This window comes from Alligator mississippiensis, chromosome 1 (assembly GCF_030867095.1).
Source record: "Alligator mississippiensis isolate rAllMis1 chromosome 1, rAllMis1, whole genome shotgun sequence".
Classification (NCBI taxonomy): Eukaryota; Metazoa; Chordata; order Crocodylia; family Alligatoridae; genus Alligator; species Alligator mississippiensis.
This window is the reverse complement of record NC_081824.1, coordinates 294,916,502-294,933,158: the sequence shown is the minus strand read 5'-3', so window position 1 is coordinate 294,933,158 and position 16,657 is coordinate 294,916,502. Positions and strand designations below refer to the sequence as shown.

Genomic DNA, 16,657 nt, shown 5'->3' with positions numbered 1-16,657 from the left:
TTAATTCAGAAGTTAAAAGTGTATTATTATGCAGAGTTCAACTCTGTAGTTGATTGCCCTTCCAGGCTAAGTGCAGGCTGTCAGAAAGCCCAAGGCTGAATTGATCCAATTTTTGCAGGTTAGTCTAAGCTGCATAGATTAAATTGATAAGCAAGTGAACAGACATTCAGTTCACTTTTGATTTTGGAAATGCAGCCACATGCCTGCCATGGCTCAGGCCAGAAGATGGAGGCACTAGAGGATGCCTCCCTGTTCAGCTGGAGCAGACAGCTTGGGCCAAAGCTAGCCAACCCACCCTGCGACGGCCAGGGGGGAAGAGGAGGTTGTGGAGGAGCTGCAGAGTAACCTGGGATTCTGGGGGATTGAGTGTTAACCTGAATGTGGAGGGGATCTGGAACAGAAGTTCAATAAACAGATTTAACAAATCAGTTAAGTCTGATACTACATCCATTCAGGTTTATCTTAAACTGGTTTCAGTCATTTTGAAAGCAGTTTATATGCACTGAACTTCTGTTGTGTTACAGATATCAGCTGGTTTCCAATCATTTCTAAGCTAAATATAGAAATTCAGAAAACTTGAGGCAAAACAAGTTCAATCTTCACTGTTTTTTCTAAGCTGCCTAGATCAAACTGGTAACAAACTGAATTAATGTTCAGTGTTTGGGTGGCCAAGACAGGCAGAATCCTGCACTGATCCTGCACCACCCCTCATGACCAGGCTGCCTAAGGCTCCTGAACCAACAGCCTGGGCCTGATTGGCAGCTGGGGTCTGTGGGGATGGTGGGGGGAAACCATGGATCTCCCCCACTTCTAGTTCCCAGCCCTACCCCTTTTGCAGCCATCGGTCTCCGGGATAGGGTGCAAGGGGGGGAACACACTGACCCCTTACCCACACTGCCCCCCCCAGCTGGGGTCTGTTCCATGTGGAGATAAAGCACTCAGGGTGGGGGAGTTTCACCTAGCCTGCAGCTTGAGTCAGGCTGGAGTTGCCTCAGCCCTCTGCCTCTGAGAAGGGTTGGGGGGGTCGGGGTAGGGACCCCCCCCCCCGCAGCCTCTCACAGCTGACCTCTGCCCAGAGCGGAGAGGAAAGCCCACAACTGGGGGGGGCAGGGTTCACCCTCCCCCACTCACAGCTGGAGCCTAGCTGGGATCCTTCTGACCCCCTGCCCCTTCCCTAGCTTTTGCCTCTGGGGGGGCAGGGGGTGGGGCTGCACTATTTCCCCCAGCTGAGATCTGCCCAGCACAGAGGGGAAAGCACCCACCTGGGGCCTTTTTGTGCCCCCCCAACTCCTTTGCAGTTTAAGCTAATTTGGGATTGGCCCAGCCCCACCCCCTCTTCAGCCATAACGTCTGAAAGGGATGGGGGAGCAGGGGGTGGGAGCACCCTTCCCCCTTAGCCTGGCACTGGCCCAGCTGGCTGGGGTCTGCCTGGCCTGGGGGGAAAGCACCCATCTGGGAGCTTTTCATCTCCCAGCAGCTTGGAGCCAGGCTGGGATCATCTCAGCCCTACTCCTTCCCCAGCTGACAAATGGCTGAGGAGAGGGTGGGGTGAGATGATGATCCCAGCCTGGCTTTGAGCTGCAGGGAGACAAAAAGCCACCGGGTGAGTGCTTTCCTCTTTGTGCTAGGCAGACCTTGGTTGGTGGGGCTTGTGTGGGGGTGGTGGGGCAGCGTTTTACTTCCCCCTGCCTCCACCAGAACGTGATAGCTAGGGAAGGGAAGGGGTGTGGCTGGGGGATCCTAGCCAGGCTCGATATGTGTGGGGGGGTGAAAAGCCCCCCCCCCCCAGTTGGTGTTTTTTACCTTCCCACACTGGCCAGACCTCATTGGGAGTGGTGAGGGGTACATTTCCCCATCTAGAAGGTGGAGGCTGGGGAGAGGTTGGGGTTGAGCCAATCACTGCACAGCTCGCTGGGCTGCAAAGGGGATGGGGAACAAAAAGCCCCTACCACAGGGGCTTTTTCTTCTCCTGTTGTACAGGAGCTAAGGGGGCCTGGGCATCTGTTCCCCTGCTCCCCATGTTGCTGGGCTGACAGGCCCAGGCAGGAAGCAGGCTGAGGAGCTGAGGCTTTAGTGCCTCAGTTTTGTGACAGCTGGGGGTGGGGCCAGCCTTGCTCTGTTGGAGTAGACAGCACAGCCTTGGGTTCCCAAGCATCTTGGGATGCTGGGGGACTCTTGAGTTAACTTGAATCGGGAAGGGGTCTGGCACAGAAGTTGCATAAGTTGGTTTAACCTAAATCAGTTAAGTCTGATACTACATCCAGCCAGGCTTATTTTAAACTAGTTTCCGCCATTTTGAAAGCGGCTTATGTGCACTGAATTTTTGTTCTGTTACAGGTTTAAACCAGTTTCCAGTCACTTAAACCAGTTTATGTGTAACTTCTGTCCCTAACCCTCTCAAGACTGGTTTGCTTCTTGTTATAAACTCATACAATTAAGTTGTCAATCTTTTATTTTTCTCCTCCCATAAACATTTTTCATTAATAATGAACTAGGAAAGAAAACTCCATTTTGGATTGTAGATAGCAACTGTGTTTTGAAATTAAAATAAAAATTCTTGGAGGAACCAAATTTAATATTGCTATAAATTTAATTCTTGCTGTCAAATTTAGAACGTATTGGCAAATTTTCTATCGTCTTAACAGTGTATTGTATCAATGTAAGCTGAAACTTTAATTATATGCCTTAATCTTTGAGAGTCTCCTGCCAAATTAAGAAGCATTTGTTTTGGTCTTTTCATGCATGCAAGTAGCCTTAGATGCTTGCATAAAAAACTGAATATAAGTAACTGCTGCTTGTTGGATATGTGCTTGTTTAAGAGAATCTGTAAGTATATATTCAGGGTCCTTCCTATAGTGAACCTCAAATAACAGTAGGGAGTATCAGGAATTATAAAACAGTACTTTATCTCATTGAAAATTTCTGTGCCTTCTATAAAACACTCAGTCCAGCCTCAGAAGAATGTAAAGTCAAAATGCCAATATTTAAAACCAACACCTTATATTTAAATGGCCAACAGAGGTTACTAAAGAATGGCGTATGCACCTTGGGGTGCATTGGCATGGCACATGACTGCAACCCATACACTGCAGTTGGTTCCCAGTGATGAATTCAAAGTTAGATTTGTAGCAGTCCTGAGTTATGGTACTAACTTGATATGTTATGGGATTGAGATACAGGGTAGGACAGACTTTGTGTATATTTAAGTTATAAAAATGTACATTTCTAATATTCTGTGGGCTTTTATAACCATGGGAACAAAGTATGTTTATTTACCATCTGTTGTTATGTTGCTTAGCTGTTTTAAACAATTTATGAAAAACAAATAATTAATTTTGATAGTGTGCATGTGGATGGGGGTTTATGGTTTTCTTTATTAGGGTCAGGTAGGCTAAAATGTTGCTAAAATCTGTTTCTTCTCTTAAAAAAAAAAATCCCTGCAAATTTTTTGTTTTGTGTTGAAAACAAATGTTTTGATGCTGCTTCATTTTAAAATGTTGAATAATATAGCAGCAATTTAATTCTAATCTAGGACAACAGTAATACAACAAGAAAAAAATGTATGCATGACAGGGAAAAAAATGAAAGATTCTGGCTTTAGGTTTCCTATATGTAGCTAAAAGTCTGGTTAAGAAAAAATCCCCTGCATCTGACCCCCAAACCTAGATGTTATGGAAAACAGTAGAACATGAGATCAAACTGCCCAAGGAAGTTACGGAATTTCCTTTGCTGGAACTTTTCAAGAAAAGCCTGGATAAGTGTTTGGTTAGGATAGCCAGTAAGGGCGCTTGTCCACATTACAGCTCTCCTGTTTCCACGTTATACTTTTCCTATGTCCACGCAACAGAAATTGCTATTAAGCTAGCTAAATCACACCTGTGTATCCACGTTATCAGCTGATTTTTATCATTTTAGGGGGTTTTTTGTGGTAATTTAAAACACCTCTGACATCAGCTCCTGTATTTCTTCCATGAGAGTTTTTCTTATTGTTTTAAATTTTCTAACGTAGATCTGACTTGTACCTAGGAAATGGGATTTTCCCTGCTTTGCAACAATTTCACCACCAGGTGCTGCTTGGGGTCCACTGAATTTTTATTGCAATACTGCAGCAAGACTCCAGGGGCTAATCTTGCAAATTTTGACTGGTGATTTAGTTCAAGGTTTGGGGGAGGGAGGGGAGAACCAGGGGAGCAGAGTGGAGTCAAAGGGATTTTAGGTCAACATACACATGTAACAGAGACAAATCAACAACAGACTTGAGGCACAGGGTTCACAAAATATAAAATGCAGGGTTTCTCCAAGTATGAAGCTCAGATCCCATGGAATTTGAGGTGCAGGTACCCTAGTGGGGGTGTGATAAAATAGGTGAGGGGAAACCCCCTCTCCAGTGGGGATTCCCTTTTGCAGGTAACTCAACCCTCTGGTACCCTGGCCAGGAATCAAAGCCAGATCTTCTGCATGGCAGACGAAAGCTGTACTACTGAGCTATCAGTGCCTTGGGCTGCTGCTTGCAGCTCCAGGCTCTAGTACCTCTGAGATCCTTCATATGCCATCTGCAAACTGAGCTGCCCAGCTTCATGCCGGAGCAGGGTTAGAAAGAACTCGAGCTGCCTGCTTTAGTCCCTCCGGGACCCACTGCACGCCACTTCTGGGAGGGTAGGGGGCTGCGGATCAGGAGCAAAGGGCCCTGGCAGTATATGGTCAGGGCTGTGCTAAACTGTGTCTCAGCCCTCCCCATTCACTGTTAGATGCAGCTGTTACACCCCAGAGCTGGGCGCATATCTGCCATTCCCATGCACATGTGTGGGAAGGTGCACTGTTGTTATATGTGGCTATTACACCCCAGAGCTAGGGTTACCCCATGCCATGCCTCTGTGGCACTGGGGGACTCTCTTGGACACCCTGACCATATGGGCTGGACCAGGGAGAATTTCCAGCTGTAATCCCAGCCCAAAAAACAGCCCAATTTTAGGAAAACCATACAACAAGAAAACTACAGAGGCATGGTGTGGGGTGGCCCAAGAAGGATTTCCATCTCTAATTCCAGCCCAAAAGAAATTCCTTATTTGAGCCCATATACTTAGTACAGTGGGCATGGGGAGGACTGTCAGTTGGCAGCCTGGCATGCACAAATTGCACTTTGGGCTAGGCAAGACTCTGGCCAGAGATGTCCAGGAGAGTCCCCCGGTACCACAGAGGTAAGCCATGGGGTGGCCCAAGACTGATTTCTAGCCATACTCCCAGCCCCAAATCCAGTTTCTTATTTGGGTCCATATACTTAGCACCATGGCTGGGGTGCTGTCAGTTGGCAGTCTGGCACAGCCATATTGTGTTTTGGGCCAGGCAAGACTAGTTGGGGATGTCCAGGAGAGCCCATATACTTAGTACAGTGGGCATGGGGAGGCTGTCAGTTGGCAGCCTCACATGAACAAATTGGGCTTTGGGTCAGGCACGTCTCTGGTAGGAGATGTCCAGGAGAGTCCTTCAGTGCCACAGAGACATGGTGTGGGGTGGCCCAGCTCTGGAGTGTAACACCTGTGTATAACAGTGTATGGTGAGGGCTGTGATGAAATGTTATATGTGGCCATTGCACCCAGCTCTGGGGTGTATCTCAGCCCTTCCCATACACTGTTCTATGTAGCCATTACATCCTAGAGCTGGGTGCATCTCTGCCCTCCCCATGCACTGTTATATGTGGCTGTTACACCCCAGAGCTAGGGCCACCCCACACCATACCACTAGCACTGGGGACTCTTCTGAACACTCGTGACCATGTGGGCTGGCCCAGAAAGGATTTCTAGACATCATCCCAGCCCAAAAAACAGTTTCGTATTCAAGCCCATATACTTAATTTAGTGTGCATGGGGGGCTGCGAGTTGGCAGCCTGGCATGAACAAACAGCACTTTGGGGCAGGCAAGACTCTAGTCAGAGATGTCTGGGCGAGAATCCCCCAGTGGCACAGTCATGATGGGGTAGAGCTAAGAAGGATTTCAATCTCTAATCCCAGCCCAAAAGAAATTCCTTATTCAAGCCCATATACTTATTACAGTGTGCATGGTGGGCTGATAGGACAATGCACTGTCAGATTTCACCACTCCAGGATTCGGCCACAGTCACTTGACTGGTTTTACAGGTTCTGCTGAGGAATCTTAAGGTAATGGTCCTCTCCAGTTCTACAGGAGGCACAATATACAACCATCACACAGAGAACATGATCATGCTTTACAGCCAAACCACTGCCCCCCCCCCAGCCCTGCCTGTGTCCCTCACTCCCAACCTGAAACCCCCCGCCCTACCAGCCCTGCCAGTGTGTGTCATTCCTAGCTAACCTGCAGTTCCCCAGCCCAACTGGTGCCCCTCACTCCTGACCCACAGTCCCCTGCACTCCCAGAAAGAGGCAGCAGTATGACTGTCAGGCAGAGCAATGGCAACCAAAGGTGGCCAAAGGGGGACAAGAACATGCTGCGGGGGACAAAAATAGGTTTAGAAGGAACAGGAGTACCAGAGAAGAGGGACAAGCTTGACAGGAGCAGGAACAAGTATTGAAGGAATCTGGTTGTAGGCTGTGGGGATATGACTGCAGGCGATGATGATCTGCCAATGCAGCAGTTAAAAGATTGATATGCAAGTAGACTAACTGATAAGCAGGGATCCTGGCTTTCTCTGATAAAAAAAATTACAAATTCTCTGATAAAAAATCCAAAATCTGTGATAAACATTAAAGGCCCCCCACAAGCCTGACCCCAGCCCTGCTAGTGCCCCTCATCCCCCCCACAGCCTCCCCAGTCCTGCTAGTGCCCCTTACTCCCCCCACAGCAGCCCCCCAGCCCCACACACGCAGACACAGACACACCCCAGCAGGTAGGTGTGTGCAGGGGGACAGGGAAAAGGAAGGGGTTGGGGGTGCAGATTGAGAATGGGGGAGGAGTGCATCTCTGCACCTGCTCCCAGGGAGGGGAGGGCAGCAGTGCCCCTCTGTGGGCCACATGCTGCCTGGCTGGGGAGGGGGTGAAGCTGGCGGGGGGCTGAGGAAGCGAGGATGTGTTGTGGGAAGACATGGAGTGCCTGCGAGCCAGCAAGCACTCCCAGTGGGGCTTTCCGCAACGCTTTCCCCTCAGCCTAGGCACATGGGTGTGCAGGTGGGGAGAGGGGGGGGAACAGAGTGCGCTCCAGGGCACAGTGGCAGAGGGGTGAGGGGCACTGTCAGCCCCCCACCTCAGCTCACTCTGTGCCCGCTCCCAGGAGCAGGGCCAGAGGGGTGAGGGCAGCAGCGCCCCTCTGTGGGCCACACACTGCTGCCCAGCTGGGGGACCTTGCACGTGGCAGCCACTGCTGCCACTGCACTGCCACCAGTGCACTTCGCACTGTTTGCGGCTGGCAGTGGGAAATCCGCACAGGATGCGGGGTGTGGTGGTGGCCACTGCATACGAGCCCCTGCTTCCTCCCAGCTGGGCAGGCATGTGCAGCTCACAGAGGGGCACCACTTCCCTTGCTCCCCTAGCCCTGCTCTGGGCAAGTGGCATGGGGCACGGTGGCAGAAGTGCAGTGGTGCTGGCACGCGGTGACCACCACCCTGCTGCTGCTGGCAGCCGCCACCACACCATTGCCGGCAGCTGTCTCCACACCACACCTTTGCTTACGTGGTGGTGGCTGCCAGCACCACTGCCGCTGTGCCCTGTGCCACTTGCCCAGAGCAGGGGTGAGGGCAACAGTGCCCCCCTGCGGGCCTCACATGCCTGCTTGGCCAAGGATTGGGGGTTTGCATGTAGCGGCCACCAGCGCACCCCATGTCCCGTGAGGCTTTCCTGCCACCAGCCGCAGGTGAGCAGTGTGAGGTGCGGTGGTGGCTGTCACGTGCGAGCTCCCCCTTTCCCCCGACTGGGGAGCACACGTGTAGCCCACAGAGGGGCACTGCTGCCCGCGCACCCCCGGCCCTGCTCCTGGGAGCAGGCACAGAGTGAGCTGAGGTGGGGGGGCCGGCAGTGCCCCTCACCCCTCTGCCACTGCACCCCATTCCCCCCACCTTCCCCGCCTGCCCACCTGCCTGCCCAGGCTGAGGGAGGGGAAGTGTTGGGGGACAGCCCTATCAGGAGTGCCTACCTGCCTGGTGGCAGGCACTCCATGTCTTCCCCAAATGCATCCTGGCTCCCTCAGCTCCCAGCCAGCTTCCCCTCCAGCCCTGCCTCGCAACCCCCAAGCCCCACTTACCTCTAGGAACAAAAAAGACTGATCCTCCTCCTCGGGCAGCCTCCAGTAAGTGATTGCACTTTTCCCCTCTTCTTCCCCCTCCAGGCAGGGCTGGGGCTTTCCCACTTCTTTTACAAACAGCACTTGCAGGCTGAACTCAGCCAGCCTGCAGAGCTCTTTGCAAAAGGGGGAAATCTGTGGGTTTCCCTGCTAAAAGGAAAAATCCATGTTTTCTCCAATTAAAATGGGAAATCCGTGGTTTTTGCCATTTTTCGGTGGGAAACAGACAACCCGGATCCCTGGTGATAAGAAAATTCCTCTCATTGAGCCTGGACTGTTTCTTTCTTCACCTCAACCCACACCATGCAGCTGGTGTGCGGGAGCTAGGGGTGTTAGCTCATGCTGGTCACTGTGTGGTGATCGGAGCGGGAGGGGGAGTTGGAGTAGGCTGATCACAGCCCCCCCCAACCCCACTTTGGGGGAAGCTGTCCTGGGCACGGGGATCCTTGGTGCCCAAGGAATCTTAATCAACCTCGATAAGAACCTCAGGCCACCCGCACGCTGGTTCTCAGCTTTGGAAAAAGTCCTGCTTTTTGACACGAGGATACAAACAACAGGAGACCCAGGATTCTTTCTGTTTTACATAAAAATTCCTGTAGTAATGTTTCCATTTAGGCTTTAGCTTGGGTAGCCTGGGTACGTGATACCCAGATGCCAACACACAGGGAGGTGGGGTGGGGGGGAGCAGCCAGACCCTTTGTGTTCCCTTGTGTAACCCTAAGTGTACCGCATACCCAGCACCTGGTGCAACAAGCGTGCAGAAAAAGTGGGGGGCAGAACTGCTTTGGGACCAGGCTTGAGCAGGGGGGCAGCCCCTTTGGGAGGCTTGTGGTATAGACCCCGAATGCCAATCCAGACTGGTGAGGGGGTGGCAGGCAGGTTCACTCTTGCAGACCTTTGAATTAAAAGATTTCCCGCCCCAACCAGCAGCATCCCATACAACAAGCAACAAGCACCCAGAAAAAAGTGGAAAGCTTTGCGAGGGAGGCAGGCACCACTGCTTATTGAACTCAACCCCCTCCCCCCCCCAACCGACAAACAAACCCCGTGGCTCTCAAGCAAAGCTGCCAACAATTCCCTGCAAAAAAGCAACCCTGCATGACCCGAAGAAAATAAACCAACCAAAATATCAAATCTTGTCCTAAAATTCCACCTGGCATTAAAGTAGTACTGAAAGGGCAGGAGGGTAAAATTGTTCTGACATGCCTCCTAGCGCATTTTACTAGTTACAGCATAATAAGCCATTACATGGTAAATCATGTCCACATTACTGAATTAGTCATCATAAACTAAGAAAGGAAAATTAAACCAGGAACATTTTTAGCGGGCAAATGCCGATTACATGGACAAGTGCCCTAATAGTACATACTGTATTTCATGCAAAGGGTTGCACTAGATCAGGGTTTGCAACCTGTGGCCCGTGGGATCTGACTTGTGGAGCTCTCAGTTTTCAGTGGCATTTCAGTAGCAGGGGGCTTTGGAACCACCAGCCCATCTGGGACCTGACCTGGGTTATTTTGGCCTGCAACTAAAAACATTCCCAACTACTGGACTAGATGGCTCTTGAGGTCTTTTCCAACCCTGTGATTCTATGAAAACACCTTCAATTTGGGAAATGCATATTACAAATATAATGAAATATCTGCAGTAATACAGTATTGCATCTGTCCAAATGTTTGGCATAGTTTTCTGTAAAGGTTGAGATGACATTGTAAAGTACTCAAGGACTTATGGTAACTGACATCAAATACTTATAGCACTTTCTTTGCAGATATCATGCTAATTAAAAAAGCGTCTTATTCCATAAATCCATGCTCTCAAAAGAGTGTCTTTTGATGAGTAGGTGTTTGCAGATGTAGCTGTTATACTGAGGTGAACCTTATCCTTGAGGTATTTGAAAATCAGTGTGAAATGGCATCTTCTTGCTAAACAGAACATCATAGAATCCTTTGTATAAGATCTAAATTATACTTTCCTAATGAATAGCAACAGGTTACTATAAATGTAAAAACATGGGATAATTAATCACACATTAAGATTTTTATCTGAAAGAGTTTGGCACTTACAGTATTCTGACTAAAACTACAAGTAGTTTTTGAAGATCAGTTGAAATGAGGGATAATAAAACCTTTTATCATTTTGAATGTGCAAAAATAATTTTTTTTTTGGAGGGGGGTCTTGAGTTTTAAGAAAAAAACTAGTTGAACCTGGCTTCGCTGCAGAAAAATAATTTGATTTTTTATTTTTTATAACCTTTTGTCATAATCATCATCATCTTCACTTTATAGTTTATGCATCATTGCCTGTTCCAACTTGAAAAGCTTTCAGACCATTGTTTCCATCTTTCTTCTCTTCTAGACCGTAATTGAAAGTTTTTACATGGGTGAGCTACCAACTCCCATGATCTGGCCTCCGGATCTGGCATCCGGAGTAAGATATTTAATTTATATAGATAGATATTGGTATTATTTTTGTAGCCTTTTGTCTATGAAGTCAGGTGCTCTGTTGTCTGGAAGCCCAGTGGGAAGAGTTCATAGAAACTATTAAAAATTCTAAAAATAAGGTTTTTTTAAACTAAAAAGTTAACTTTTAAAATACTATGTTAGGTCCTTTTGGGGCTAGAAGCTTGTGTTTAGAAATAGAATTTCCCTTTCTACATGGGATAAATTAGGTTTTTTAGTACCGTGAGACTGCAAGGTAATGACTTTGAAAGCCATTGTTTTCAGTATACAGAAAAAGCTGTCACTTCCAGGAAGTAATGTTACCTGCCCTGAAATTGGAGGCGTTTTTTTGGATGGAAAATTTCATAATGGGAAGATTTGAACTGGTTCAGTATTTTTTCTTAAAAATATATATTTTTAGGTGATGGTATTTGCAATTTTGGAATAATTCTTTGGTGAGAGAAGAATTAGTGGAAAGCAAGCAGGTGTTAGCACCAAAAGTGCACTCATTGCCTTCTCATCACAGGAGATTATAGGTTTAATTGTACCTCAGAAAATAATTGAAGATAACTTTATAAGTACTTGAGGTACTAAGGATATGTCTGTGTGGTGCAGTGCAGTGCAGCACACTACAAGGCTAGCTCTGGATAAGCTTATGTGTCTACACAATGTAGTGCAGTGCTATGCAGAGGTTCTTGTGTGGGGTCCAGAACCAGTATAACCTCACTGGTACAGTACCCCTGAACATGATATTAATGTGGTTATATTCCTTCTGCCAGAGCCAGCTTGAGTATCTGTTAACTTGAGATATTGTAGTAATTGGGATCACATTTACCTAATCAGAGAGAAACTGGTGATGACCTTATACTAATGGTTATTCCCAACTGTGTAATACTTTGTAGCCAAGAAGAACAGATTGACCATATTAGGTAAAAAGTTTCCCTTTTAGAAAAGCTTAGAATAACCAATGAATAATAGCATTTAGTAGTAAATAGTATGTGGGTTTTATGGGTGTGAATACCTTCCGTCTTAAATTGGATTGTATGACAGTGTACTGGGACTGGACAAGTGAGATGTATCTAGAATTTGGTTATTTGAAGTAAATTGCATTATTGTATTAATCTTTTAATACCTGGGGGATCCATTTGTCCAAAAATTTCAGGGCCCTTAGCTCCTTTCTTCCTTTCTCCAGGGTCCTTAGCTCTTTTCGCTGTGGGTTCACATTAAAACAACCAGAGGGAGGGCAGGCAGCCTTTTTTGACAGGTGTGCAACAAAGTAGCCCTGCACTGTCCTTGAGTGCTGCTTTAATTGCCTTCTGCTTCCCAATCTGCCTTTTACTCCCTGTCCTGTGCCCCCTTCCTGATCTATTGCTCTGCATTTTGCTTCCTGCCGTGCCATTGTGCTGCCTTCCCCTCTCCAGTCTGCTGCATGCCACACAGAGAGGCTGCCCAAGCCACTTGTGCTTTGTATGCCACAGGTTGGCCACCTCTGTCTTAAATATTTATTTATTTCTTTATTAGATTTATAATTGTGCTCTATCCAGAAGGGTTAGAGCAGCTTATAATAAACAACCCACAGACAAGATATCCTAAAACCTGAGAACTCCAACTCCCCCTCTGTTTCCAGTCGCTGCCTCCTTTTCCAGACTTCCCAGACAAGCAAACCCTCTCACCAGTCCCAACCATACTTTGTGACCACTACTCACGCCCAGATTACAAAGAATGGCATGCTTTTTCCCTAGAATTCAAATCTACGATGAATGTTACCAGTTTCTTTTAATCAGTGTTTCTGTAGTTTTTACTTGGCCTAGCTTTAGAAAAGTTTCCTTGTTTATTTTTTCTTTGGTTGTTTGGCAGTCTCAAGTATATGAAAGGGATAACAAAACCTTTTAATAAAGAATTGCCTATGTCTCAAAGAAAAGCTTACTAATATCTACCTGATGTTTCAGGGCATCTCACCAGACCCTGTGAAATGGACTCAGTCATCTATCCCTTTAATTTTGCTTCCAGTAAATGTAGTTTCACTTTTCTTAAATTCCAAAAAGGGGCAAAAGCTAATCAGCAAGGAAGCTACGAAGATGAATGCACCTTTATACATTTTATTTCCTATATGAAAGCTTTAACAAACACATCTATACAAACAGCGTTATTAACTGGTAGTAGAGCACAATGGCAAGTGCCTTCTGAACACTGAGAATTGAGTCGTCTTAATTACTCACATATGTTTGGGAGTGCATCCTCTTAGCTAGCTGATTATCTCTGAGCAGTTTCAGTAAGGTCTTTTCATGATATGACATAGTAACGGTGAGTTCCAGTTATTTTCACTTGTGACTTGCTTTGCCAGCACTCAGCTGAGAAATGGGTGTTCATTGTGATGAAAATGAATTATGCTTAATGGTTGCTGTATTCTCAGCAAAGCCTGACATGATTCTGGGTTCTAGGACCTGTACCAGAGGAACATAAGTAACCAGTGTACCAAAGAACCCATTCAGTGTGGAAGTATTCATGTGCTTTACTTTGGCTTCATGCCTGAGTATGGTCACCAACAGCCTTGTAGGAAAGGTTTTGGCTTGGGGCTGAGAAGCTACAAAGGGAATTGAGTCACAGATTTAGGGTATGATAAGCAAGCAATCAGACCAGAGGCAGATCAAGTAATGGAAATACATCTGAGGCGGTGAAACAAAATAATAACAGGCTAGTTTTCCATGTTGATTTAGATATTCTCATAAGAAAGTCTGTATGCACTAGTATGCAGTTATGTGTATTTCTATCTCATTTACTTCATTTTCCCCACATACAGGAAATCCATGCTTCTTTTTTGAAGTGGCTACACCAAAATGTAGATGCTGAAGGATTAATAAAATCCAGCAAGATGTCTCTTAAATTTATGCCATTTTACAAGCCTGAAATGGAGATAACACCATGTCGAATGCCAGTCATCACTGAGCTGGGGGACTTCTCATCTGAGCACTTCAGTGTGGAGACATATCGACATAATCTGCAAACAAAGAAGCTTGGAAAGATTGTTCTGTTTGCTGAAGTAACATCAACAACAATGAATCTTCTTGATGGGTAAGATAATGGTGTAGACCGCCTTAGACAAGCATTTTGAGCAGTGATGCATATATAAAGGAATAAACTAATCTCACAGTGTTGAGAACTAAGTTGAAAACTTCTCTCTTTGCTACATTTACTCTCAGTATGCCCTCCTTCCCCGCCTCTCATACATATAACATTTGTCATATAGACTGTGATGTAAGGAGAAATACTGACATTTGTTCTAAAATAGTAGTTGGTAGGTGGTAATACTATGGTTATTAGGAATTTATAGATATTTAGCTGTCAATTTAGATGGAAAATTGGTGCGACAGCTCTTTTCCTGGTAATAAGATTTACTTTTTTTTTCTGTTTTAAATGTTAAATTTAATTTGAATATTTTAAAAGTTGCTTTAGATAAGCAGACCTAGGAGGATGGCACTTAATATGAAAAAAAATAAAAAGCCACTGCTTTCTTTGTAATTTTATGAAGGTTTTAAAATTCAGCCTAATGTCCTCGTATGAAGAATTATTCACCAACATTTTTTTTTTCAAATGTTGATTAGAGATGAAATATTTTCAGACAGCGTGTAAATAGCCTTTCTTAAATCTCTTTAGGGTGCTTTTGAGAAAAATAGTTCATTTAAGATATAAAACAGAATTATGGAGTTACCAGAATAATGATAGAATTTATAGTCACCCTATCTAGGGTACCTTTTAAAGGGATTATGATTGCAACTAGCCATTTGGCCCCGCTCCCCCCCGCTGCTGCTGTCACCTCCGTTGCTGCTGCTTCTGGGCGGGGGGGCGCCAAGGCAACCGGAACAAGCCTTCCGCCCCTCCCCCTTCCCCCCACTCCATTCCCTGTGTCCCCACCATCATGGCGGAGCGCTGTTTCCTGTCTGAACACGTCTTTGCACGCAGGTTGGCTGTTTATTCACGCTCTGATTGTCTGACAAAGCATTATGGACAGACAGACAGATTAAGGCTTTTATTATATTAGAATATTTGACACAGTAAACTAATCAGATGGATGGAGTGTTTTCTTATGGGATACTGTTGCACTGTTCTCCAGATATATTGTGCGTTCCTACTTGTAGTTGTAACGTTGGATAAAGAAAGCTCTTGAAAGAAGGGTCAATCATATATGGTAATTCTGGCCTGCATATGAATTGTACTGTTTCAAGATAAATTTAACCTGGTCTTTTGTTGATGAAGGTGAAAAAATAAAGGCTAACATCATCAAAATCGCTTTGGCTGTAGTCATAGTTAGTGAGCAAGAACTGTTTCTCCTCAGTTATAGATTAGGTCCTATATAAATTGACCTTGAAATATACCTCCTTGTAAAGGGATAGTTAGATATGGTTTTTAAAAATAGTTTTATTTGATGAGAGTAAGGCTTAAACTGAAATAGTATAAATATATACTGATAGATATGAAATAGTATAAAACAACTAGTTTATATTGTTCATTAAATACTAGAATGTTAGTAGCTGAGGGAAAGGGGGGACAGAGAGGTAAATACATAGATTGAATACATTTTACCTGTTGGAAGATCTTTTATATTTTAATCTGATTCATCAAGAGAATTTACAAAAGATATGTCGATTATACATGCTAGGAAAACTTGAAATCAAATGTTAAAACTGCATTTCTATCCAGTATAAATTATGTTAATTAGATTATTCCATTTGAAGATAGACAAAACTGATTCACTTCTTATGAATAAGTGGGCAATAAAATGCTATACAAGAAACATTTTTATTTCTGTTTCTGTTGTTCACTAACTAAAATGATGTTAGATATAAAAACTGAATTCTCCCCTAACCTGCTTGGATTTAGGCCCTAGTCCTGCAGTTAGGTTTGTCTGCATGGATCTGTGCACCTGCCTGTATTCTTATTGTCTTTGGTGGTGACCCGTGGAGAGAAGGAGGTCATTTACTGGATCTTCAGAATGTGATTCTCATCTTTGAGGGGTTGGCTTGATATCAAGTTAAACTCTGTATTTTAACTTGATACAAATGTTTGACCTTTTAGGTTGATATCAGGCTCATCATTTTGTCTGAGGAAACTTGGGACTTGACGTTTCATTTGTCATGATGTAAACTTTTGCATAAACATCTATTTCAGATGATACTATCAGTAACAGGGTCTGCACCTGTAAATGTTAATTAGTATTGCTTAATTCAGTGGCTTTAATTTCTTTAGATATTACTAGTTAAGTTAGGTCCAGTCTGGTAAACATTTAAGATCTCCAAGTAAGAATCAAGGTGTTGCAAGAAGCAATATTAGTTGTTTTTTTTCTGTAAATGTGTAGTTTTTCTTTTATTTTAAATTCAGGGCTGGATCCTGTAGACATTTAGGTACTTGAGATGCTTTATCCACTTGAGTAGCCTTAATGGAATAAACTACATAAATGCAGAAGTGTGTACAGGACAGTGTCTTCAAATATTTCTTCAGCATTATGCTATTTGAGCTGCTGGCTTTCATATGAGATGTAAAACAGAAGTCCTAACCATTAAATCGCTTCTGTTAGAAAGAGAGGTCCTGGCCAAATTCTAACATGGGTAATTCATTTTGCCTGCCAGAAGCCTATTGTTTTAATTAGCCAAAGTATTTGTTGTGAAGATTGTGGTTGGTATTATTTGACTGCATTGTTTTGATGGCTGATGCATTCCTTATAGGTATGCTGTTTACAGTTTAATAGAGTGCCTTTAGGCTTGTGAAAGTCAGATGTTTGTAAACATTGATATGAAGATCCTTTTTTGGTAGCTTTAACTGTAGGGGAAAAATAAATTAAATCAAGTGTAGAATATTATTCTATTAATTTAGCACTGGTTCCAAATGAGCTGTAAGACAGTTGATAGAATATGTACTACATCAGTTTGTTTTAGCCTTCAGCCCTAAGTGAAAATCAACTCATGGAAGCAAT

General features: G+C 45.0%; 1 protein-coding gene across 4 annotated transcripts in view; it reads left to right on the top strand.

The window, feature by feature from the left end:
* The window catches only part of HLCS (holocarboxylase synthetase), a 198,487-nt gene that overhangs the window by 72,356 nt on the left and 109,474 nt on the right, over nucleotides 1-16,657 (top strand). For all 4 annotated transcript variants that reach the window (XM_019476279.2, XM_014599149.3, XM_019476278.1 and 1 more), the window contains one exon: nucleotides 13,490-13,761. In XM_019476279.2, the coding sequence (XP_019331824.1) occupies nucleotides 13,490-13,761 (272 nt within the window). The remainder of the gene's footprint in view (nucleotides 1-13,489; nucleotides 13,762-16,657) is intronic.